We start from the raw sequence: 25,448 nt of genomic DNA, 5'->3' as shown, positions 1-25,448 counted from the left end.
ATATTATATTCAAATTCTGCTGAGTGATATGCACTCACATAGAAAAATGGTTAAAAAAAAGATGAAATCTATATATGAAAGAACATATTGGTTTAGATTTTTTTTTATCTCTTTTTAATTTTTGTATCTTTTATATTCATTGCTAACTTTTTTCACTTTCTATTATTAGAAAAATGTTCACAGAGACTGAAAGTGTTATTATTGTATAATTATAATTTTTTAATTTAAAACAATTATCACTGTTTATTATAATTTTACTTTGATAGAAGTTTAGAAGAATTGTTGTTATATGATTATATATATAATTATAACAAAATAAAATTGATAAAAAAATATATTTATAATTATTTTTTATCTTTACCACCTTTTATAATTTTAATATGATTTTTAAAAATACTTTTAATTAATTTAATTATAATAATTAGTTTTTGAATTATAATTTCCTTTTTTATCTATAACAATATAAAAAAGATTTTTTTTTTGTGTCCACTTTTCAAATTACCGATTTTACCCTTTAAATATAATAATTTATTAAATTTTGAAAAATTGACAGTTATTTTTACAAATTTTTTATAAAATCGGATGTATCTACTTCTTCTCTTCTTTTTTATTTATTAATAATTATTCTTTTATCTGTTCTGATATATAATAATTATTCTTTTATTTATTATGACATATTTTACTTTATTTTTAATAAATATAATATTACATATATTTAAAAAATATATACACATGCTCATTATATAATGAATTCATATACATCGCAAGCATATTTATTATACATTAAATGTATTCTCTCATTGTAAAGTGGAAAAAGATTTTTTTGACTAACTTTATTCGAAAAAGATTTAACAAAGTTCACATATTACCATTTATTTGGATTAATAATTTTTTTAAATAATTTATTATGATTTGGAAAGAGAAAAAGAATATTTTGTGAAAATTTTGTCAGAAATTTGTTACCAAAAATTGTCAAAATATCAAAATTAGTTGTCATCAACCTGTTAACAAAATTGACATTAAAAATTAAACAAATCAAATAATTAAACAAAAATGACATTAAAAAAATCTAACAAATCAAATCATTAGACAAAACTGACGTTAATAATCAAACAAATCATTCAAATTAGATTGATTATCCAAAAAAAAGATAAAGTAAACATCGAATCAAATTTAGTTATTTTCTTTCTTTCTTTCTTTAATTTTGACAGAGAAAGGTTAAAGTAAAAAAGAAAATAGGCCACCCCATTATTATTTATTGCAGTGGCCAATCTTTCAACAATTCCACATTGAGAGTGTCTTCTGGCGCATGTTAGCATTTTCGGCTACCAGAAAAAGCATTGCGCGTGGGACTCACGCGCCTGAGTCTTCCTCATCGTGCAACCTTTGTTGTTACTCCCCTCCTACTATCCAGCTCCACCCTCCAGGATTGCGTTCCTTCATTTGGATCGTCTTTAGTTTCGATCGAATTTGTAAGTACATCGAAAAATTCTTGATCCGCGTTTCAATTAATCGAGTTTCTGTTTTGATTATCTGAGTTATCTATTTTCGATTTTTTTTTTGTTTACTTTTTAATTGATAGACTTTTTGGGTTTTTGAATTTCACATTTGGTGGATTTAAATTGGGATTTAAATCGGGAATTAGGGTATTGTGGGATTCGTGTGTTAGAGATAAATAAGTAATTTTTTTAAAACAAGGTGAATAACCTTATAGATCTTCTGTTTTTTATATCATGAATTTAATATGATCAAGTTCAATTTTTGTAGTTGTTTTTTCACTGAATAGATTTGATAAATTTTACTGTGTCTTTTTTTTCTTCCTGAGGTGGTTGGTGTAGCATGAATCATGATTGTTACTTGCATATACTGTCAATTTAAAGATTCTTAAACTGCCACTAATAACAAAAAGGGGATCTTTGGTATAGTGGTTTTCTAAATATTATTATACCTACAATTTGTGATTGCAAGTGAATGTGATCTAATTCAATTTTGTGATTGTTGTTGCTGTTGTGGTTGATTTTGGCTACTAATTCATGCACTGCGTAAGAAAGGTGATATTTTAGTAATAAGAATCCTCTTGGCTATGACAGCTTGATGATTAACTGAAAACTATAAGAGTTATTTCTGATGAATTTAGTCACTTTGATGGTTGGTTAGTATTTTTAATCGAATTTTATTGTTGTGTTGATTTCTTGATGATCAGTGGCGTTATGATGAGAAGAAGTGATCAAATTTGTGCCCCTAAGATACCAACTCTGGTTGACCTTTGCGTTCAGACAGTGATAGATAATGTAAGGTACCTTGGCGATGTTGGTCATGTTGATCAGCATCTGCTTGAGCGAATCTTGCCACACTGCACTGTTGACCAGTTGATGCATGTGGAAAAGTCCACAAAGGTAAGATGGGCTCTGTTTGTTGTTTTTGTTGACTGTCAATGAAATTTGAACAAGAATGAAATGGTTATCTAATATACTTGATGTGCTTACTGCAGGGAAGAGATCTCAGCCCTATAACTGATAAGTTGTGGAAGAGGTTTTTTGAAAAGCAGTTTGGCATAAATTCCACCAATGAAGTGATGAAGAGGATGAAAGAAAAGAAAGTGTCATTTAAATGGAGTCAGTTGTACGAGGTAACTTTTTTATATTTGCTTTGCTGTTTTTGTTTTCAGGCTTGGATTGTTTAAATGAAAGAGAAGAACTATATATAAAACTTCTGTTTATTAGCTATTCCTGTCTATGGTTATTAGTTCTGTTGGACTCAATTCGGTGAATTATCCTCTTAGATTTCATATTTTACAATGGGCATGGTATCAATATCTAAAGGTGTGGAGTAATTAATCTCTCTTCCAATTCTATGCACAGGCAAAAGGAAAGGAAATGGCCCAGGTTGAGAATGAAGCATTTGATCGAATCAAGCAACTGTATAAAAAAGTAGATGCAAGTATGATCCTATTCCCTGTTTTTCTTAATGTATTTTTGGTTGTGGGAGGGGCTTGTCTAAGTTTAACTGACTTTTCTTCTTTGTTTAGGATGAATGTACTTTGCTGTCTTTATTTTCACTTATAATAAACATGATTTATTGATGTAAGAAAATACTAATAGATCTATTAATTACTGATTTCATAAAATTAGTGTTACATTTTACACCGTGGATCAATGTAGCAATTCTTGGATGGTTATATTTCTTGTGACATGTTTGGTTTCAAGTAGTTACCACCAAGTATTGGATCTCTGCAGGAAAACAGAGCAGGCAAGTAAGGCCATGCACTATAGTTCCACCTTCAAGTAAAAGAAGATTTTGGGGAGGTAACCCTTTAATTTCCTCATCTTTTTTTCCTTAGTTCACTCCAACTACTGCACTTTTGTCAAGTACATTTTGAATTTGATCAAGTTTTAGCTTTCATTTATTATTTCATGGTTTTGATGATCTGTTGTAGATAATGGACCTGGATATAATGTGTCAAATGTGAAGAGCAACATAATGAAGAAGGCGAAGATAGAATTTATGAAGAGGTAATATTTTTCTTTACAATTATTTTATGCTTCCAAGGATAAGTCCAACCCATAATTCCATCTATAGCTAAGAAAGTGATTTCATTCAGTCATTCATCATCCATAAACTTCTCCTGTGTAATTTCATCCCTAGGTTGGAAACATTTGCTTAGAAATTTTCAACGTGATACTTAGAAATTTCCCAATGCCACTTAAATATATCGAGTCAACTGTGGTAAAACATTAAAAAAAAGGAAAGCATTTTCCATTTTATAATTAAGTTTAATACAGTTTTGTCTGCTATAATTTTGTCTTGTGATTATGCATCATGAAACTTATAAACTCAACTGAATATTGATTTCAATTATATATATATACAGTCAAGAGGTAAAGAATATTGCAGCAATGAAGAAAAATTGTATCCAGAGGCGTCAAAGGTGCATATAACATCATTTCTTTCTTTCATTGAAACTATTTCTTGTTATTCACCTTTGTCCATCGATTTTGGTTTGTAAGATTGAATTTAATTTACCTTTTCTTTTTCTTTTTCATGTTCTCTTTTCATTAACAGTTATCATCTTGTTTCTCTGTATCATGCAGTTCACCAAGTGTCACAAAAAACAGAAACATTTCTGGATTTGGTTCATCTTCCAAGGATACTAAATCTACAAAAGGATATTTTAAGGACAGCCCTAAGGATAGAAATGTCTTGCATTAATTTGCTTTTCAAGTGTAACATTTATCTTGATGATAAGAAAAATGGCTTCTGCTAAGCAATTCTACTCTTGTTTTCATTTAAGTTCATTTGTGCATGGTAATTATTGTAGTATAGTGCCCAATTCTCTTATTTCACTAAGAAGCATTCTCATTCTATATAATTCCCAATTCTCCACTATTTTTTTCTTCTCAACTTGTTATGTGTGCTTGTTTGAATCCATCCAAAAATGATGGATGCCCATCTCTATTTTACTGTCAATTTACTTTGTTATTATAAAAGTATCTATAAAATAGTATACTTATGTAAAAGTAAGATAAAAACAATTGAAACAAAAATCATATGCCGAATCAACAAAGTTTGAAATTTTAATCAAGCAACTTTAATTTTGTGGTAATTAAATAAAAAAAAACTAAAATTTAAATAACTTGAGTTTTTCACCAGTCAAATGAGAGGAAGAAAGAAATTTTCTTTTCGAAATATTGGCTCACTAAATCAATGTAAAATTGAAATGTATCCATTAACATAAAGATGGACCATTCAGCACCATACTTAAAAGAATAGCATATTCACAAAGACTGGAACATTTTCATACCACAGTCACGTTTGAGTTTATCATGCAACTACGTTTTCACTTAAATAAAAGGGAAAAAATGTATTTTACTGTTTTTATTCTTTTATGTTGAAAGAATGATGTCTTTTTCATTTCTGTAATGTCTAAGAACTAAAGATATTGTGTCAATCAATTCACAACATAATAAAAGACAAATGAGTTTTTTAAAAAATATGATAAACATTGCATACCATTTTCATTAGTAAACAAAATAGAGTTTATCCTTGGTAATGTATGTGCAATTTCAATCAGACAACCATTATCCATTAGTCCAATATGCATTTTGCACCAGTGTATTTAATTTCACTAAGTATATATATATATATATATATATATATATATATATATATATATATATATATATATATATGTTTGAACAGATGAAAAAGTTTGACAAAGAATCACAAATACTAAGTCTGAGTGGCATACCTATAATTTCTCTTACATTAAAAAGTTTCAATTTTCTTTTCTGTAGACAACGATTTTAGTTGTTTTGGTCACATTTTCATATTCATCTAGAATAAGTATTTTCAGTTTTTTCTTTGTTTTAACTTTAGAAATAGGTTTAATGGCACGGAAAGTCTCCGTTTTCGTTACAAAATCTCAATTGGGTCCTATTTTTTGAAAATTTATTCTAATTTGGTGCTTTCCGTTAGAAAATCATTGACGATGTTAACTGTGTGCCACATGTCAACTCGTGATTTCTTTAATTTTTTTTAAATCTTAATTTTTTAATTTTTTTCTCGAAAAAACAACTAACACGTGTCAAAGTAGGGTTTTGTTACGTGTCAACTTGTAGTTTTTTTTAAATTTTTTTATAAAGAAAGCTGTTATGTGTCAAATTATAATTCTGTCACGTGTCAATTGCTTATGTGAAAAATCTCGATTTGGTCCTTGTATTTGTTATTTTATCTTGTCCTAATTTCTTTTTAAACTGGATTCATTTCATTCTTTTCAATTTGAGACTAAATTTAACTTTTATATAAATATTATAATTATTATTTTTATTATAGATATTTATAAAATTGAGACTAAATTTAACTTTTAAATAAATATTTAAAAATTTATAAAGTTTTTTATAAATATTTGCTTTGAAATTTATTTAAAAAAATGTTTTAATAATATCTAAAACAACTTTATAAATTTAAATGTAAAATTTTAAAATAGTTTTATATAAGTTACAAAATCCAAATGTTTGTAATTGTTATAAAATTGTTGGAAAATTTTACATTTGAATTTATAAAGTTGTCTAGAAATTATTAAAACAAAATTTTAAATAAAGTTCAATGCAAAATTTAAATTTAAATAAACTTAATTTAGTTAAAAATATCTATTATAATAAAAAAAATAATTATAATATTTATATAAAATTTAAACTTTGTTTCAATTTGGAAGTTATGAAATTACTCCAGTTTAAACAAAAATTAGGACTAAATTGAGACAAAATAGCAAATACAGAGATTTTTCACATAAACAATTGACAAGTGACTGAATTATAATTTGACACGTGGCAGCTTTTAAAAAATATAAAAAAGAATTAAACAAAACTACAAGTTGACACGTGACAAAGCTCTATTTTGACACATGTCAGCTATTTTTTTAAGGAAAAAAATTTAAAAAAATTTAAAAAAATAAAAATAAATAAATAAACCACGAGCTAACACATAATACACACGTTGTCAATGATGTCCTAACGGAAATGACCAAATGGAATAAATTTTCAAAAAATAGGACCTAATTGAGATAATTTAGAAGTTGAGGACCCAATTGAGATTTTCTAACGAAAACAAGAACCTTCCGTGTGATTAAACCTTAAAAATAACAACATATAGTTGTTCATGTGTGAATACTGGATGTGGAAGATAAAGTCTAACTCTAGAAAGCGATTGACCTTGACTTTTATTGATTGTCATTGCAAAACATAGTGATATTAGAAATTGTTTTCTCTGAAATTTAAAAGACAACCCTGAATTAGAAGGAACTAAATCCATTCTTGAGATAAATATTGTCACCAATGTTTTTCCCTGCAACTACAGTTGCAAAAATGACATTCTTCCTTAAATGATTAACTTGCAATATTATATTGCAAAGACTTTTTCCTTGATTAATATTTCTCAGAAGCGAAATTGGTATATATGTTTTTAACTTCAATTGATAATTTGGTATGCTTGAATATATGATATAATTTAAGAATTCTTATGTAAACCTTTCAAATTGAATTTCTTCTTGTTCATATGATTGCCAAGGTGTATCTGAACTTAAATAAGTTACCTCTTGACCACTTAACAAAGTCAACATGAATTAATTAACTCTCTCTACAAAATTAGTTGTTGGTCAAAGTATTGCTCCATCATCAAAGTGACTAGGATTCATCATATTTACCACAATAATATCCTCAAATAATATAGGTCTCCAGATCTTAGAGGAATATAAGTAAGTTTGCCAATGTTGTACCCTTTCTTCCTTGGTTTCCATTCTCTTTCTTTAGCCATCCACACAAATTTGATTGAAAATTTAGAGCAAGTCAAATTTTGTCCTTTCGCATAAATTTTATTAGCCTTAAACCAAGATAGAAACATTGTGTTGCTATTTTCATATCTATTGAAGATAACATTAATATCATCATCATCTTTAAACAAAGTTGATTGTTCGCATAGAAGATGAAATGTTAATCTTTGAACAGAAGACCATCTGTGTTGGATGTCAAAACAAAATATTCTTCAAACTACTTCACATGGTGATATATGTCTACAATCATAATACCTCTTCATGTTATCAATAATGGTTGTTTTGTTACATTCTGTAGAGGCGTTAATCATTTTAATTTTAACTGTAGCTTTGTCTAATCCTTTGTTAAAATATTTGAATAAATATTTGTCTTGTTGCAATACTTTGTATTGGCATGACTTTGATACCTTACTAAAAGAGTTGGACTATAAAATAAGCTTTACACTTGATAAATTAATAACAAAAATATATTAATTATATATTAATTTATATAAATAATAAAAAAAAATTGGGGGAGTATGCCACCCTATGTCATAATAAAGACCCTATGTCATAATAAAAAACTACTTATGAAATCCAATAATAACATTCAATTAAAGAAAATAATTGAAATAAATGATTAAGACAAGCATGGAATCAATTAAAAAATTTCTTTATAACCAACCATTGGTTTTGCTTATAAGTTTTATATCTCGAAAAAATTTAGCACGTTTCCTTTTTGTTTCACAAACTTTCTTTCACTTTTATTATTAAGACAAATATTATTCAATCATACATTTTTTAATTTCTTTTATTATGTTTTTTGGTTTTAAATTTAAACTTAATCAAAAGAAATACAAAACTGTTAAATTTAAAACTGTCCAAGTAAGATATGTTGTGTGAAGTCTCAATTATAAGTTGAGAAAAATATAAAATTGTCAAAAAAAAAAACATATTATATTTGATTAAGATTATAACAAATAATAACAATACATATTACATTATTACCCATGTAAAAAGACATATTACTTAGTTATAGTTTCAACTGAAGTAATATGTGTTCCTTATTCTTGAATTATTTTTTTTTCTTTTGACTCTCTTCTGTATTCTACTTTTTCTATGAACTCTTGCTTCCATATAAGCTACATAAGCAAACCACTAAATACAAGCTTTCTTCTTCCCACAACATTTCCTCAAATTCCAAAGCCTTCGATAACTCCTTTTGGGCATTTCACTCCCTTTTCTGATATACGTCAATCTTTTTTTGCTTGCACTCCCACTATTACTAATTGCACCTTCATATTAAGAAAAGAAAATATATTCTACACCAAAAATATATTTCAGAACATATATTCCAAAATACATTTGAAAATTAATCCAAAATATATATTATAAACACATTTCTAGATTCGAAAATATATATCTTCCGGCATAATCCATAATATATTAAAAAAATAATTACATTTTGGAATATGTATTTTCGAACATATGCATTCTAAACATAATTTTTAATTCCTTATCTGTGAATACATAAACTTTTTACAATTTTATATACTTGATATCATCGTAATAATAATACATGAGTCAAAGCACTCTTGTAACAAGAAAAATTACATAAGTTAATGTTTAATTGATGAAATCAATGTTTTTAATTGACACGTGATTAAACAGATAAGAAAATACTAGTTCACAAATAATTATCCAACTAACTTGAACCATGGCTGAAATCATCTTAACCAAATTTCTATTTCTAATATTATATAATATTTTTAGCAATAAAATAATATACAATTTTGAAAAAAATAAGATAAATATTATAAATTAATATAAACGACTGAACTGTACTTGTATAAGATAATAATAGTCGAAAAAAAATTTATATTTATATGAATATATGCAAATATGTATTTTTATTTATTACAAATATATTTTATTCTAAATAAAAAATAAATATGAAAATCCTGGTTTCTCACTATTTAGATCAATTTGAATATTCAACTATATCAAAGAATCTAATCTTTATTATAATACACATATCAAAGGTTCAATAAAGAACAAATATTAAGCTAAAAATCTATCGGTCAAGATCCTTAAATATTAAAGAACCACATATGATATTAAAAGGGCAACCACGTTGAAATGGTCAATAATAAATTAAGAACTTAGATAATATTTTTTAAATAATAACTAAACCTATATATGTACTAAGAATTTAAAAAGTCAGAATCTCCGTAATAACCACTTCACAAATATTAAATACATTAACTCAAGAAATCTCCTTTAAAATAGATGAATCTTGATAAGAGAAGATTTTGAGGCCTACAGCCTTTACAAAAGAACCAAAAACTAAATTTATAGAATATTACAAATAACTACATAATACAAAATAAAATAAAATAAATTTATACCTTTTTCATTGCTTTGGAAATAATAGGAAGAGAAATAACAGAATATCTTTTTAACAATGTATATAAAAAATATTAAATAGTTGATATATATATATATATATATATATATATATATATATATATATATATATATATATATATATATATATATATATATCAACTATTTAATATTTTAATATATGGTAAGTTATTTCAAACGTAATTTCAAATTCTTATCTGTGAGTTTATAAATTAGATATAAAGAATACTAGTTCAAAACTAATTATCCAACAGCTTCAACACCATGGTTATCATACTAATTAAATTTCTATTTCTAATATTATGTACGATTTTTAGTGATAAAATAGTACAATATATATATATATATATATATATATATATATATATATATATAATTATAAATTAATATAAATGAATGAATTATACGTTTATAAGATAATAATAGTCGACAAAATAATTTATATTTATATGAATACATGCAAATATATGTATTTTCTTTTATCACAAATATATTTTATATTGAATAAAAACTAAATATGAAAATTATGTTTTCTTAACTGATCAGTTCAACTGTCCACTTCTTTGAAGTATTGACAGGTTGAATCAGTCAAGCCAATCAGATTTTTTATATCAATTGATCGAATTTACTTTGGTAATTAACATGCTAATGGTTGCATCATTTCTATAATGTTATATAAGTTTGAAATAACTATTATCAAAGTTAATAGACTTGTACATAATATTTTTATTGAATGATAATATGAAAATAATCACATTTCTTATCAAGCATTTTTTAAAACACATAATTGACCACTTGTGCTATATTCTGATTTAAATAAACAAAGTTATAATAACCCTGTTTTGATTAGTCTTCCTGTTATTTCTTATACTAAAGTGTCACTCTCTGGCTTTAAAGTTGGGTAGTTATGCATACCATATTCCAGTTGTTATGAATTTTATTTCTCTGAAATCTTAATGGTTTATTTGATATGGTCTTATATATGAAAACTACAAAAAGCCAAAGAAAAAAGAAGACAAAACTATAGTCAAGTATTAGACAATTTATTAACTCAGAGTCTGCATAATTTTATAGTAGTGGTAGGTTTCTGATAAAGATTAATCATTAATTAAAAATCTGATAAATATTTTATATCATGCTAACAATATAAATAAATTAAAGATATGGTCATGCCTTGACCGGTTCTCCATTACCAATTATCATATATGACTTGTATTTCTGTGAAAACATTCCTCTTGCAACTGCATCACTGTTATTAATGGTATCAAGTTATTATTTTATAGAGAATAATGTTTTAAAAACTACATTTTTGATGACTTTTCTTATTATCTGAAAAGGACATTGTAAGAAAAATTGTTAAAAAAATATTTTTCTTATTTTAACTATCGAAGCTATGATTAATTCACGATGAAGGTGAATTTTCCACAGACGTTTGCATATCAATCTTACAATCTATGTACGTTGAGGCATTACCATGACCATGAAAAACTGCACCTGTGTTAACAATATTGACACTTTGATTACGAGAAGCACCACATGCGAAGAGGATATACTCTTTACCTTTAAACTCGCTCTCAGCGAAGGCTCTCATAGCTTTTGATGGCTTTCCTTTTTCCACAAGCTGAATCGGTGACCCTTTTGGACATTCTTCTCTTACAACTGAACCCTCACATTCGAAAGGGCCTCTAATGTTTGCCCTAATTCCTGTCTCTTTGTCACACTCAATGATCACATGATATCTGATATGCCTTGTAAGAGTCACTCTATATGAGTGAAAAAACTCCCAAGAAACCGTCTCCACAGAACCGTTGCTTTCAACTTTCCGCATCACTTCATAAAAACAACTTTTCCTTCCACAAAGATCGCTCAGAGAGTCCTCTCCTGCATATTCACAAGCAGAAGGTGAGCATGAACCCAGTTAGGAAAAAACATGTACGGTCAGTAAACCTAAAATCTAGATTTTTTTTATCTGATCAAATTTGTCCAGATATTAACATAGAAGTCGCGCGAAGTTCTCACAACTTTGTTTTCATATGATATCATAACAAAGTACGTATAAGTTGTGTGAAGTCCCGGAGACTTTGTTTTTGAAATCATGATGAATTCACATAACTTATTGTCATGAATTCACACAACTTATTCAATGATCAGTAATATGTTTTTGACTTGTTATCTTTGTAAGAACGGGACAAATTTGTTCAAGATATGAAAAAAAAAACCTTAAAACTAAGTTTTAGGTTTACTGACAAAACAAACTTGTACAGAAAAACCCTGATGATTGGTTTTCCATTTTGAAAAAATCTCTCGAAGCTTTCTTGAACTTTCACTCACCCTTGTACTGAGTCTGTTGAGAAGTGTCATCTACGACCACTCTCACTTGCAGAAAGTTGAAACAGTTCATGGCGTCTCTTTGAGCAGCGACCTCCATGTGAAATAAGCGAACTGGATGATGATCACACACAGACTCTGCCAGTCTCAACAGCACCCTTTCTGGACTCACTTTCAAACGGAAAATGCTACGCTTGGATTTGTCGGTGAGGCAAGTGCATATGAGAGCAATCTTTTCAGGAAATGCAGGACTTGACCATTTATGAAGTTTCATACTCAATCCATTACCCATGTTATCTTAAGTTATGTATATGCTTGAAATGATTTTCTATATATACAGCTAACTAACTAAGGGTTTTCGTTAAAGAAGGAAGGAAATAGTGGGTCCTATTCCTTCACTAAATTATTTACACAACATTTAATAGCGTGGAAGAAAAAAATTCAATTTGAAGTCCTGATTAATTGAGTTATTAATGTTGGATTAGGTAATTGTCACAATGAAGATTTTTCTACAAATAGCATTCACATGTAATGTTGTTATATATATATATATATATATATATATATATATATATATATATATATATATATATATATATATATATATATATATATATAATGTTCTATAATATATTAGTATAGTTGTTGGAGTGTATGACTACGATAATGACGAGAGGATTACTTAGTTTGATGAAGAATTTTGTGGTTTATCTAGGTTGGGTATTAGAGTAATAAGACAAGTACTCACAGTTAAAATAAAGATGAGAAAAATACTGATAATAGACAAAAATTTTATTAGTGGAAGAAATTACAAACCTTTTCTCTCTTATCGTAAGAGAGAAAACAATGACAATTATTCTCTTGGAAATAGAAAAAACAAATACATGAAGAATCTTAAAGGAAAAACTAACTTTCTCCCTTAATATGTCTCTTAAAACGTTAAAGTAAAAGGAAAAGATTTTGGGATGTGTTCCTAAGGAAACAATAGGCTCCCTTTATAACAAGAAAAGTAAGTCCCAAGATAAGTTCCCACCGATATAGGATTTCTCTTCTCACAATCTCCCATTTGAAGATTTTGATGAAATTAATCAAATCTTCACACAATACTGTATCTTTTACCATTATGTCGCAACACTCGAGGTTCCTTTAATGTATCTCAGGATCCTCTTAACTGTACTTCAATGTTCTAACTAGTGTTGTTTGTGTATTTTACAGTACCCTATATGCCTCGATTCTAGTGCAAACAAGGCATATAACGATGCAGTGACATTTTTGTAATATTTGAGGAAGTTTATACCTCGGTTCTATAGACAACCGAAGCATATACATGTTTATGTCTCGGTTCTATAGACAACCGAGACATATATGTCCTAAAATTTTTATGCATTCCCACTATTTTCAATTTTTAAAATTAAACACAAAGTTTTATGCCTCGGGTGGACACTTAACTAAGACAGATTGTCTTTTAGGCCTCGGTCCAATTTTAACCGAGACATATGTGGTTACATTTATGTAGTGGGTGTTACTTAACCGAGGCATATACTTGTTTATGCCTCGGTTTAAAATCAACCGAGGCAATAAGCCTTGTTAGGGTTAAAATCAGAATCACGCACTGTTGAAGCATCTTCTTCACGTGGTGCAACAACAACATCTCCATTGTTGCGTTTCATCTCCAATAGTTGTAGAACGCGCAAATTCTCTTCTTCCACGCAGGTTCCCTTATTCCATTGTAGCAGAGCACACATCCCTTCTTCATTGTTGTAGAACGCGTGGCGCTCAGACGCTACCTCTATTGTCGTCGTTCATGCGTGAGTTAGGGTTTGCGTTTAATGGTGAAGTTACAGTGGCCAACAATGGTTTGCTATTGAATCATTCTTGTTCATGCGTGGTGGCTGGTTGTAGATGTGCGACGAGAAGGTATGGTGCGTGAACTGAGACTTGCTTCGTTTTGCAAATGTTACTCGTGTGGAAGAAACATGACGTTGGTGGTTTGTCTCAGGTACAGACCTGCAATGGTGATTGGTGTGAGTTTCTCCATGTGTGTGGGAATAGTGGTTGGTGAAACATTTTTCAGTGACACGGCTGCCGGCGTCAATGGTCGCACATTTACATATTTTGCTCACAGTGACTGGATGTTGGTGGCCATTCAATTTTTTTTTTAATTTTTATGCATATTATGCCTCAGTTGACTTCGAAATTGAGGCAGTAAAGGTTAAATATGCTTCAGTTCATAACTGAGGCATAAATGCACTATTTTTTAACTCGGCTGGATATGCTTCGGTTCTTAAACTGAGGCTAAATGATCAAAATAACCGTAACAAAAACACTTGCCTACACTAGTGTCTTCACCCAGATTTTCCATGATCCTACTAACCACTCCCATTATTTGTGTAATGTTTGGTATTATACAAATCATAACATATATAAGGCTACTCATCACCCATGCATACGGTACTTGAGATATCTCCATCCTCACTATTTCACTGCTAGAACTCATACTTGAGGATAACATACAATTGATAGGATAGAGTAGAAATTGGCTTGTAATCTTGAATACAATAAAAAAATACGAGTCTATGCTAACGGAATCAAATTTACTCTTAACACAATCAAATTTACTCTTCCTCCCTACTGGCGGCGATATAGCAGGATGTGACAGAACTTCAGACGACCTCAGCAATCAGATCCTATCTCCATTATGTATGAATGTATTGAAATCATCCAAAATTTCATATATTTTTCCAAACTGTACAAGATACTGGATGCAACTCATCTTCAGTTTCTTCAACTTATATAAACATGCATCTTGAAGCCTATCAAGTACATTTTCTGTATTAATATCTTCAACAAGACTCTCCTGGCATGCATCTCTCAGATCAGGTATGTCATACTTGTCGGCTACATGAATAAGGGTCCGTCTATGTTTCCGAAACTCTCTATTTTCGATGATTCCATAGAGATAATTGAGAAAAGCCTGACAGGAATCAAGTTACATATCAGATATGTTTATGGTTGAAGACTCTTTCTCCTGAAAAATTATGCGAGACCATGCTGCGAAATACAGATGATCTTGCAGCAAGAAGAGCTCTATGAGCTCCTATACTTCCACCAGAAACATTGATGGTGATGTCAGTGTGTATTCCTTCTTTTACCATCTTACATACAGACTTTGAAACATTTGCATGCAATCTTTGCTGTGAAAATCCTTCTTCTGCCCAAACGGAACAAAGCTGCATTTGAGAATTTGGGGTTTAATCCCATAGAAATATTAGATCTTTCAACAATTTTATAAATTTGATTTGGATGACACGAAATCAGATAATATAATTAATCAGAAAATCTGAATGTTTATTCTAGTTCCTTTTTTATTCTAATTCATTGTCACCAATCTAAATGCATCTTCCATCATGGCTGCCATTAGTTAAAGGTTTAATTATTCGGATGGTACTAATTTTTAAAGAAAGTGTCAATTACATTCTAATACTTTTGAAAAAGTGTTTTAATTAGGTCTTTTTCAGACGAAATTAACTAACGTTGACTAACAACGTTTCATGTGTCTGTGATTTTTTAAAATTTTTATTTAATTTTTTTTAATGATGAATTTGTCAGGTAGTAGAACTGTAATTGTCCAGACAAAACCCTTGCTTATATCTTCGGTCTCAATTCCTGTACCATGTAAAATAAAAAACAAGTAGATTTATGCATGTATACAGTCAACATTGAGAAATCGTAAAAACGGAACCTGCCATAAGATAAGTCATGCTTTATCGAGCGCTTCGAAATAACAAATTCAAGAAAAAATATATAAGAAGAAAAATATAAGAGATAAAAGATAAAAAATAAAAAGAGATTAATACTTAAACGTGTGATGATATTGCGAACTCCGACAGTATTTACAAACCGAACGATTAAAGATGCAATCGGAGCATTTGGACCGTCTAAACTTGTAAGAGTCAGACACGATTTCTTCACGTGCTTCTCCAGAGACAAATTCCTTCATTTCAAACCAAATCAAAAACACAAAAATAAACATATTTAGAGAAATACCAATCCCAGATTCCGATCCGGAAAGCATCAGACATTCTGGGAGAGTCATAAACGAGGTTTTCGATTCTCCATTGAGCAAGACGTGTTGTGGTTTGGACTCTGTTCATTCTATTTGTTGTGAAAGCTGCCTCTCCTGATTTGTAAACTCCAACAACAGATTGCTTTGAGGGTTTGGAAATAAACTAACCCATATATAATGAAACTTAATATGTATCCTCTCTACAAGAGTAATATCCCTAAAATTTCTTTTATAGATTTCAAGATAGAAGTCACAGAAATGTTATAAAACTTAAAAAATTTAAAAAGACTAACTATAAGTAGAGTAGTTTATGTCATATATGGATATATTTGGCCTTATTTATAACACCAAAAATAATAAGACATGCTATTATAATTATTTTTAAAATATTGAAAAATAATGATGTTGTTATATGTGTATAGTTTTGTTAAAATATCAACATATAATTTGTTAATATATCTAAAGGTCTATAAATATTTAATTTCATCACATAAATATCTAATATTTGCTTAATATTATTTATTATTATCACATTATTCATTCGTTTTTACTAAAAGAAATTTTTTTGTATGGATAACAAATTTTAGAATAAATTTTAATTTTTTACTTCAACCTGTTTAGTTATTAAATGGGAGAGTCTTTGAATGGATAAAAAATTTTAGAATAAATTTATTTATTCTTACTTCAATTTGTTTAATATTAAATATTATGTTTGAAAAAATTAATCTAAAAGATCAGTTAAAAACAATTTTATGCCGGTTAAAAAAGATTTTTTATGTTCGGTTAAAATATTACTTCAATTTTGTTTAACTAACACTAGTCATGTAAATCATTTTATGAGTTAAAAAAAAGACTTTTTATATTATTTCCCAAACCAATATAAATATAAGAGGTATAGAAAATGGAAACTTTTTATACAATTTCTAAAAAGTCACATATTTTATGCTGGTTGTAGACTCACTATAGAAAGCTTATATATGAGACGAGAAAATTTTGCAATAAAAGTCACTTTTTATACCAATTAAATTTATTACAAACAAGTATAGAAAATGACCCTTTTTATATAGGTTAAGGTCTGGTTTGTATAGAAAATGACACTTTTTATATAGGTTAAGGTCTGGTTTGTACTAGTTCTACTAGTTTTAGTCTTAAATTAATTGGTAAAAACAGTGACACTTTCTATATCTTTTAAGGTGTATAAAAAGTGTTATATATATATATATATATATATATATATATATATATATATATATATAACAAGAAGGACCTAGAATATTTCAACACAAAATTTCATTCATAATTATATCCTAATAATATAATACAATCCTTCTTTTACAACTAGTACCTCTAATATTTACGTCTAATACGACTATACATCTAATATTTACATATAAACTTTGTAAACATAGAATACCTAACATTATTTTCTATAAATACTCAAAAGAAATGAAATTTATTGTTCATGAACTTTTTTTAAGATTCCATATACTCTATTAGAAACGTGTCATTGAAAATCAACACAATCAACAATATTTGAGTACACAATCTTTTAGTAAACAATAGTTAAGTTCTAAATTGTACATATTACTATATTCCATGAGTCAACAATTTTTTCAAATATGATTCTATTCATGTGTTTCATCACATAATATTTGCACTTATAGCTTTCTTAGTGAACACTATAATAATTTTTAAAAAAACGATTAAAAGTAAAATATTTATAAAATAATTAATTTTTAAAATAATAAGTAAAATTTGAGAAAAAAATATGTACACAAAAAAATATTTTTAAAATAACTGTTAAAATAAAATAGGTTTTTAGAATAATGGTTAGAGATAAATTATTTATAAAATAATTATTTTTTAAAATAATAATTAAGAGTAAAATTGAAAAAAATGAAAAATGGATATAAAAGAGATTTTTTTTATATATTGTTATAGATATTAAGTATGAAACTTAATAAAATTAAATTATATAACACAACAAATAAATTAATAAAAAATTACTCTTCCGGTGAATTTTTAATTGAACAAAGTGTTAGCTTTTTTTTTTGTACTGAACATAAAAGAACCACAATAAAGGAATAATTATTAGCTAGATACAAACACAAGTTAATATAGTTGTAGTTTATATACCATGCCCTCTCTTACTTTATTATAGTTTAGTCTATCTCTTCTTTTATATACCAATATGTTTCTATTTTTTTAATATTAAGTTTAATCACATTGTGTTTTGTGTTTTGGATTTGGGCTTTCTTATAAAAAAAATTTAAGTGCTTTCTATTTTTTAACTCTGTGAAATTTATTATGTGACTTTGTGTTGAAGTAAACTAAAGGGCAGAGATGCTTAGATAAATACCATCCAGTCACCTAATATACTATGATATAGGACTTATGGTTTAAGATTTAAGTCTTTTTTTAGTTATTATTTATATACTGATATTTTGATATATGTATAACTTAAAGTGGATTATATTATATTTTTTAAAAAGATTAGAACACCCAAGTATTTTGTTATTATATTTATTAATTCTTTGCTAATAAAAAAAAATACTGGAATTGTTTTCTGACCTTGTTTGAGGTAAATACTTAATATTTGCTTTTAATATTTGTTTTCTTGTAGCAATAAAAAAGTAATCATAATCATTAAATGTAATTATTAAAAAAAAATCGTGTTTTTATATTCTAAATATTCGACGATGAAACTTATGTTACATCTGATAAAATAAGAGAAATATGAAGTCGTTATTGGGTGATCAAAATATTAATTAGGCATATATTAGTTTTAGAAAACTTTGGATTGGTTTTATGTAATTAATTTAAAGTTTTTGAAGTACTCTAATTTTCTTGAGAATCTATTTATATTTTATGTTTGACAGATCTATATATGTATGTTTCCTCTTGTACAAGTCTTTAAACTGTTCTATATTTAAAAGTTGAAACACTTAAATGAATTAGTTGTTAAACATTTTAAATAGAGGTGAGTAGATTTCTTCTATTTCATACAATATTGGAATTTTGAACTCTTGTCAAATTTAATTGTAAAATATTTTCTAGTCATAATTAGAAAAAAAGTGAAGTGTCTGATTTAAATATATAAAATGTTTATTTTCAATGTTGGTTTGAAACCTTACGTACGACTTGTTTTCTTTTGTGTGTGTGTTTCTTTTATAGAAATTTATTAAATTAAAAAATATTTGAGATATATTTAATTATATGAAAGATTTTTATAATTTATTTTATAAATTTTATTATTATTAAAATTATACTTTATTAACAATATATTTTAATCAATGGTATATAAAGAAATAATAAAAATTAAAAAATAAAATTTAATTTTTTGTATTCTATATTTATCAAAATAATTCAAAGCTTGATTAAAAAAAATTCAATTTTAAATATACCTTTTGGGTATCTAAAAATGATAGTCTTGCATCATAATAACAATAAGAATTTATAATTAATTTATATATTTCAATATTTTTTTTTAATAAACTGCAGAGTTGTATTGTTCGGATATATGATAATAATATGTTGCCATTTTTTATATAGATATATGTTATGCATTGTAGAAGTTTACTAACGTTTCTTAAAATTATATGTAAAGTTTGTAATGTGATTGGTTATGTTCTTTTGTTATATTTTTCATTTATCTTTTATGTATAATTTAATAATAAAAAATTAATTTGTCCTCAAATATATATTATTGCTTAAGTATTATTTTGAATAAATAAATTTAAATATTTAAAATAGTTAAAATAGTTATTAGGGAAAATATTTAATAGATAGTTGCAATTTGTGACATTTTACATCATAAAGACACAATATCTATAATGTTCATATTTATTATTTAGTTAAAACATGCATGAATTTTATTTTGGAAAATCTTATTTCAGTATAATATTTGGAATTCAAATCTAGTACAAATTTAAAATTTGAATTGAAATTAAATACAAATTCATTTTGCGTAAAAAAAATAATTTAAATATAAATCTAAATTCAAATAATTGGATTGTATTAATGTATTTTAAATCTATATTTTTTAAAATAAAGTTTAAATATTTATAATTTGGTTTATTCAATTTTAAAATTATATGTTCATTTTCAAATGCAGCTTTTATGAATTTTTTGCACATTCATAAGTAAATTAAATGATCATAGTATCATTTTAAATCTGTAGTAAAATTGGTAAATTGTTCCTGAATTAAGCCTTTAATATATTTCGCATACATCCCTTTAAATACAATTATATATCTAATAACTTCGGTTACTCTTGTTTATTACACTTTAAACACAATTTCCACAATACAAAAACAAATAATTATAAAACCTTAACTCCACATCAAAAGAACTTTCGTTTTTTTTTTTCCTTTTTCCTTGTTATGTTCTTATTGACCAATTGTTCTTAATGACAATTGGGGACTTGTTAACGCCCTCTTCCCCGCCCCATAATTTTTTTATATGTAAAATTTAGTATATAAATATTATTTTTAATTATAATATATTCGACCTTTTAAATTTTTTATTTATATACTTATAAATAAACTTTTGGTATTTTCAAAGTATTTGTTGAGGATTAGTGACTAACAGCAGCTGTACACATGCTTGTTCATGATACCAATTGGTCATCATTCTTAAGGACAATAATTTAACTCGTATTATAGAAAGATCAAGATTAATTAGGTCATGATCCGTTATTTTTGAAAAAATTTACTGTAAAATTTTAGATATAAATTAATTGTTATGTCTTTCATTATGTAATAAAGAAAAACAATAAAAAACTTATAATTTTTTTAATTATAATAATTTTTAATAATTTGATTTAAAATCATAACAATTTTTTAATTATTTGATTTAAAATTATAATAGTTTTTTAATTATTTGATTTAAAATTATTTAATTATATACATTTACTAAAGTTTGAACCAAACCAAGACTAATTGCTCTATATTTAGAAATAAACCTTTGACACTTAATAGAGGTTATAAAAATCCTTCTTACTTAAATTCATTCATCGGGTTATACTAACAGGTAACATAACAACCCAAGAAATGAATAATTTTATTCACATAAAGGTGTATTTGCTAACAATCGGAGTCAGTTAGCTTAAGTGTTTGAGTGGTAAACGAAGAGAAAGCTATAAAGAGCTTGAGTGTTTGAGAAGGAGAGAATGAGATGGTCAACCTTACAAACAGTGTGCCCCAGTTGACAAAGGCGATCAACTATGACAATTGGAGTCTAGATGAAGGTTCTTCTTGGCAACCAAGACATATGGGATGTGGTGGAAAATGGCCACAAAGAACCAACAAACACCATAAATTGGTCCAATTCCTAGATGAATGTGTTGAAAGTAGTGCGTGTGAAGGGCAAGGCAGCCTTGTACCTATTGTATCGAGTTGTTGATGAGTTTAACTTTGAGAATATTGCAAGAACCAAATCTTTAGAAGAAACGTGTGATATATTAGAGAAGGCATATAAGAGGGGTGACTGAGTGAAGCATGTTTGACTTCAAACACTTAAGGGCGAGTCTGAAGTATATGAAGATAAAGGAAACTGAAAAAGTAGTAGTACATAACTCAGGTAGAAACCATGGTGAACTAGCTTAGCAGAAATGGAGAGACGCTGCACTAGTCGAGTTATGGAGAAAATATTAAGATCACTAATGAATGACTTTGAGAACATGGTGTGTGTGACTGAGGAATTGAAGGACCTGTCAACTACTTAATTAATTACTCCAAACGAAGATGTCAATTAAAGATCAGAAAGCTCAGAACACTCAAGACAAAGGATGAGACTAAAGTGGTAAAGGAATCAGTCTTAGTGGTAGAAACTGAGGACAAGAATTGGATAAAGTCTAGCCAACAAAATTGGCGTAAAAGAGGACGAGATCCATAAAGGAGGGTAGTCGACCAACTCAAATGTTGACCACTTTAAGTGTGGCAAATATAGTCATTTTTCAATGGAGTGCTACTTGGATAAGTGTTTTAATTGTGGTAAGGTCAGACATTTTACTAAAAATTGTCGATCTAAGAATGAAAGAGAAGAAATAACCAACTTTCTCAAAGAGGATGTTGAAGAGAAAGAGGTGATGCTATTGATGATGGAAAGGTAAAAATCGGTCTAAGTTCAGAGATCATTCATACCCAGCTTGGAAGCTTTGGTACCAATCTTAACATGCGCAATAGCTCGAGCATTGATTACATGAAACTAAATAATTCAGATAGCTTGTAAGGCACATGGAGAGCTTAGAAAGCTCGGTAAGGAGGATTGAGAACTTTAATAACTTAATGAGGTAGAGCTTGGTCGAGCATGTAGATAGCTCAGTAGGGAGCCCAAGTGGCTCGACGGAGCAAGTAAACAACTTAGATAACTTGGCCAAGTGTCCGAATTGAGCGACAGGGAATCCAGATTACCCAGATAGCTTGGTGGAGCATGTGAACAACTCAAAAGGATCTCGATCTATTGATGAGAAATGGGTGTGGAAATGTCTAGTCTTTCAAAAAAGGAGCTTGACCTATTGACATGAACCTGGTTAATAAAAAGTTGGCCATCAAGAAAGCAAAGAACAAGTCGGCTACAAAGAATGCAAAAAACAAGTCAACTACTAAGAGAGAAAATAACAAGTTGGCCATTGTGTAAACAAAAATCAGATCGACCATTGAGAGACCAAAGAATAAGTCGACTATCAAGATAGTGAAGAACCTTACTTTTCATGAAAGGAGTAAGCACAATGCACGTTTTCACTTCATCAATAAGAAAGTAAAAAAGAGTTATTACATGTGGCAAGTCGGGATGAAAGATGGAAAACCAAAGGTGAAGGATAAATAAACATTTAAGTTTACCAAAGAGCTTTGTTGGATTTGAAATAAACTTAAATGCATTAACTGTTATAGATAGTTAATGTATTAGCGGTAGTTATAGTATGAGTTTGTGGTTTATAACCACTTTTGTCTATTTTCAACAATAAAAAGTACTGAGTCTATAAATTACATTACATTGTTGATTGCATGAATAACCCAACAAAACAAAAATGAATGAATTCACATTTATTTCCTAACAATTCTTGCACATATTCCGGGACTTTTCACCCTATAAGTGTCAACTTTGTTGTGGCAAAACCACTCGGCTAGGGATGTAAATGGGACGGGTAGGGTACGGGTAGTAGCTCCCTCGTACCCTACCCGCTGGATAAATATCTGCCCCGTAACCATACCAATATCCATCAGGTATCCGTTATGCGGGTACCTGCGTAATTTTTTAATATCCAAGGGTACCCGCAGGTATTTACAAAAAATAAAAATAAATATTTAACAATATATTTTAATCGTAAATTCAAATAAAATACAATACATAATATTCATAAATTTCCAACAAAATCCAAATAACCCATTTAAATAGTATTGAATGAAAATTTACAAAAAAAAAATATATTTTTTTAAACTAATTGATAAAAAATAACTCATTCAAAATCAATATGTTAATATTTTAATCATTTTTTTATTTTTTTAAATTTAAATTAGAGTATAACAAGTACAAGTATCCACAGGTACAGATACTATGATAATCGTTCCCGCCTCGTTAACATGTGAGTATTAAAAATACTCGTACCCATTACCTATGAGTATCTATTTACAATATCAATTTCCTACCCGTTATGGATTTTATCTGCGGATACCCACGGGTACAATTTTTTTTGACATCCCTACACTCGACGATGATTGTAAAGGATATGATATAAACTAATACCTTTGTTTTATTATTATGTATTTAGAATTTTGTTATTGCTTAACATTTTGGAAATATGCATGGCTATTCTTTTTTTTTTTCAACTCAACTATTGTATAGGTAGATTTGATCTCATGCATAAGATAAAGTCAAACAATAATAAATAGGTACACATTATTTTAGAAATTTAACAACCACCAAGGTTGGCTCAAGGGTAAAGCGAATGAAGTACTCGTTTTAGGCCTCCAGGAAAAAAAGGTCTCAAATTTTTTTTATTACTAATACTTCTCTTGTTAAATTAATTATAAAATTATGTTAAAAAAAAGCCTCAAAACCTTTTTTTTAGTACTAATATACCTATATTAAATTAATTATAAAATTATGTTTAAGATAAAAAAGACCTCATAAAATATTTTATTACTAATATACCTCTATTAAATTAATTATAAGTTTATATTTGAGAATAAAATTTAATAAATTTAATATTAGTGTCTCTTAATTTTTATTAGTATTAAAAAAGGTAATTAACGAGTTAAAACCTTCTTTTAGTAAATTATAATTTTATTTACGAAAAAATAATGACGAGTTATCTTTATTCTCTTATAATCAATCTATTTTCTATTTTCTTCTTTTATCTATACGACTTCTCTTACCTCTCTTTACTTTCTTCTTTTCTAAGAGTCATTTTTTTAGGATTTTTGTGGAGATTACAATCCGTGAATCTCATGTTGCTCCGTGTGTACCAATTTTTTCATCCTCATTTCTGGATAGTATGTTTTTTCTTTATATTTGTGTTGTTGTTATTTTTATTCTCTTTGGATTTGTATTAGAATTAGAAATGTGTTTCTTTTGCCCAATTTTGTTTTTCGGTACTTTTCGATTTACGAATTTCGAGAGTTTTTTTTTTGTATATCGAGGAACTGAAATTTTTCTACAAAACTATTAATTAGATTATGGTTTAGTTTGTTGGTAGATAATAGATTAATTATAGTGTAATTCAAAGTTGAGTTTTATGCAGAAAGATAATTCAAGTTTACGGAAAAAAAAATACTTACTATTGAGTTGAGAAGAATATTAATTTTTTTTAATTATTTTTATTAATGATTAATTTTAAAATAAACATTGCAAGTTTGTGAAAAAGTTGATTTGAGAATGAGAAAGAGACTTTAGACTTCAAAATACTACAAGTCTATTTACTTTCTTAACAACCAGAGGTTTTAATTTATTCATTTTATATATTTATTTTTAGTAGTGTTTTATATATTATAATTTTTTATTTCACATAAAAATATATAGATATATCAACTAGAAAATTTGAATTAGGCTATTTAAAATCCAAAAGAAAAGAAGAATCAAGCCTTTAATTGCATCACAAAAAGGAGTTATGAATAAATTTATAAAAATAAATAAGAAAATTGAATTAAAAAAAGTATAGGTGGGTGCTTTTCGAATGAACAAGATAATTTGGAAAATGATAAATCAATTGACACTCTTAATTATATAAAAAGAAGAATCCAAAAGAAAAGAAGAATTAAAGCTTTAGTTGCATCACAAAAAGGAGTTATGAATAAATTTATAAAAGTAGATAATACAAAA

The 25,448-nt window shown here is 27.4% G+C and overlaps 2 protein-coding genes and 1 pseudogene across 2 annotated transcripts; 1 reads left to right on the top strand and 2 right to left on the bottom strand.

Annotated features, from left to right (window-relative positions):
• Positions 1-1,266: 1,266 nt before the first annotated feature.
• Positions 1,267-4,401, top strand: LOC114186966. The gene is made up of 8 exons (XM_028075053.1): positions 1,267-1,472; positions 2,204-2,396; positions 2,492-2,629; positions 2,862-2,940; positions 3,237-3,305; positions 3,437-3,512; positions 3,872-3,928; positions 4,092-4,401. The coding sequence occupies exons 2-8, from the start codon at positions 2,211-2,213 to the stop codon at positions 4,207-4,209; spliced, it is 723 nt and encodes a 240-aa protein (XP_027930854.1). The 5' UTR covers positions 1,267-1,472; positions 2,204-2,210; the 3' UTR covers positions 4,210-4,401.
• A 6,685-nt stretch (positions 4,402-11,086) lies between these two features.
• LOC114188838 lies at positions 11,087-12,380 on the bottom strand. Its single transcript, XM_028077495.1, has 2 exons — positions 12,065-12,380; positions 11,087-11,614 (listed from the first exon to the last, which is right to left on the bottom strand). The coding sequence occupies exons 1-2, from the start codon at positions 12,351-12,353 to the stop codon at positions 11,136-11,138; spliced, it is 768 nt and encodes a 255-aa protein (XP_027933296.1). The 5' UTR covers positions 12,354-12,380; the 3' UTR covers positions 11,087-11,135.
• Positions 12,381-14,741: 2,361 nt separating this feature from the next.
• LOC114188465 lies at positions 14,742-16,215 on the bottom strand (annotated as a pseudogene).
• Between the last annotated feature and the right edge of the window lie 9,233 nt (positions 16,216-25,448).

Source organism: Vigna unguiculata, chromosome 6 (genome assembly GCF_004118075.2).
Source record: "Vigna unguiculata cultivar IT97K-499-35 chromosome 6, ASM411807v1, whole genome shotgun sequence".
NCBI lineage: Eukaryota > Viridiplantae > Streptophyta > Magnoliopsida > Fabales > Fabaceae > Vigna > Vigna unguiculata.
Note: the sequence above shows the minus strand (reverse complement) of the source record. Positions and strands in the feature narration are given on the sequence as shown.

Excerpts from the sequence above, each read along its gene's own strand:
- LOC114186966 (XM_028075053.1), top strand. The coding sequence starts at position 2,211 with ATGATGAGAAGAAGTGATCAAATTTGTGCCCCTAAGATACCAACTCTG. Across the intron at positions 2,397-2,491 it reads ATGTGGAAAAGTCCACAAAG|GGAAGAGATCTCAGCCCTAT; the intron begins GTAAGATGGGCT and ends TGCTTACTGCAG. Across the intron at positions 3,929-4,091 it reads TGTATCCAGAGGCGTCAAAG|TTCACCAAGTGTCACAAAAA; the intron begins GTGCATATAACA and ends TGTATCATGCAG.
- LOC114188838 (XM_028077495.1), bottom strand. The coding sequence starts at position 12,353 with ATGGGTAATGGATTGAGTATGAAACTTCATAAATGGTCAAGTCCTGCA. Across the intron at positions 11,615-12,064 it reads TCAACAGACTCAGTACAAGG|GAGAGGACTCTCTGAGCGAT; the intron begins GTGAGTGAAAGT and ends GTGAATATGCAG.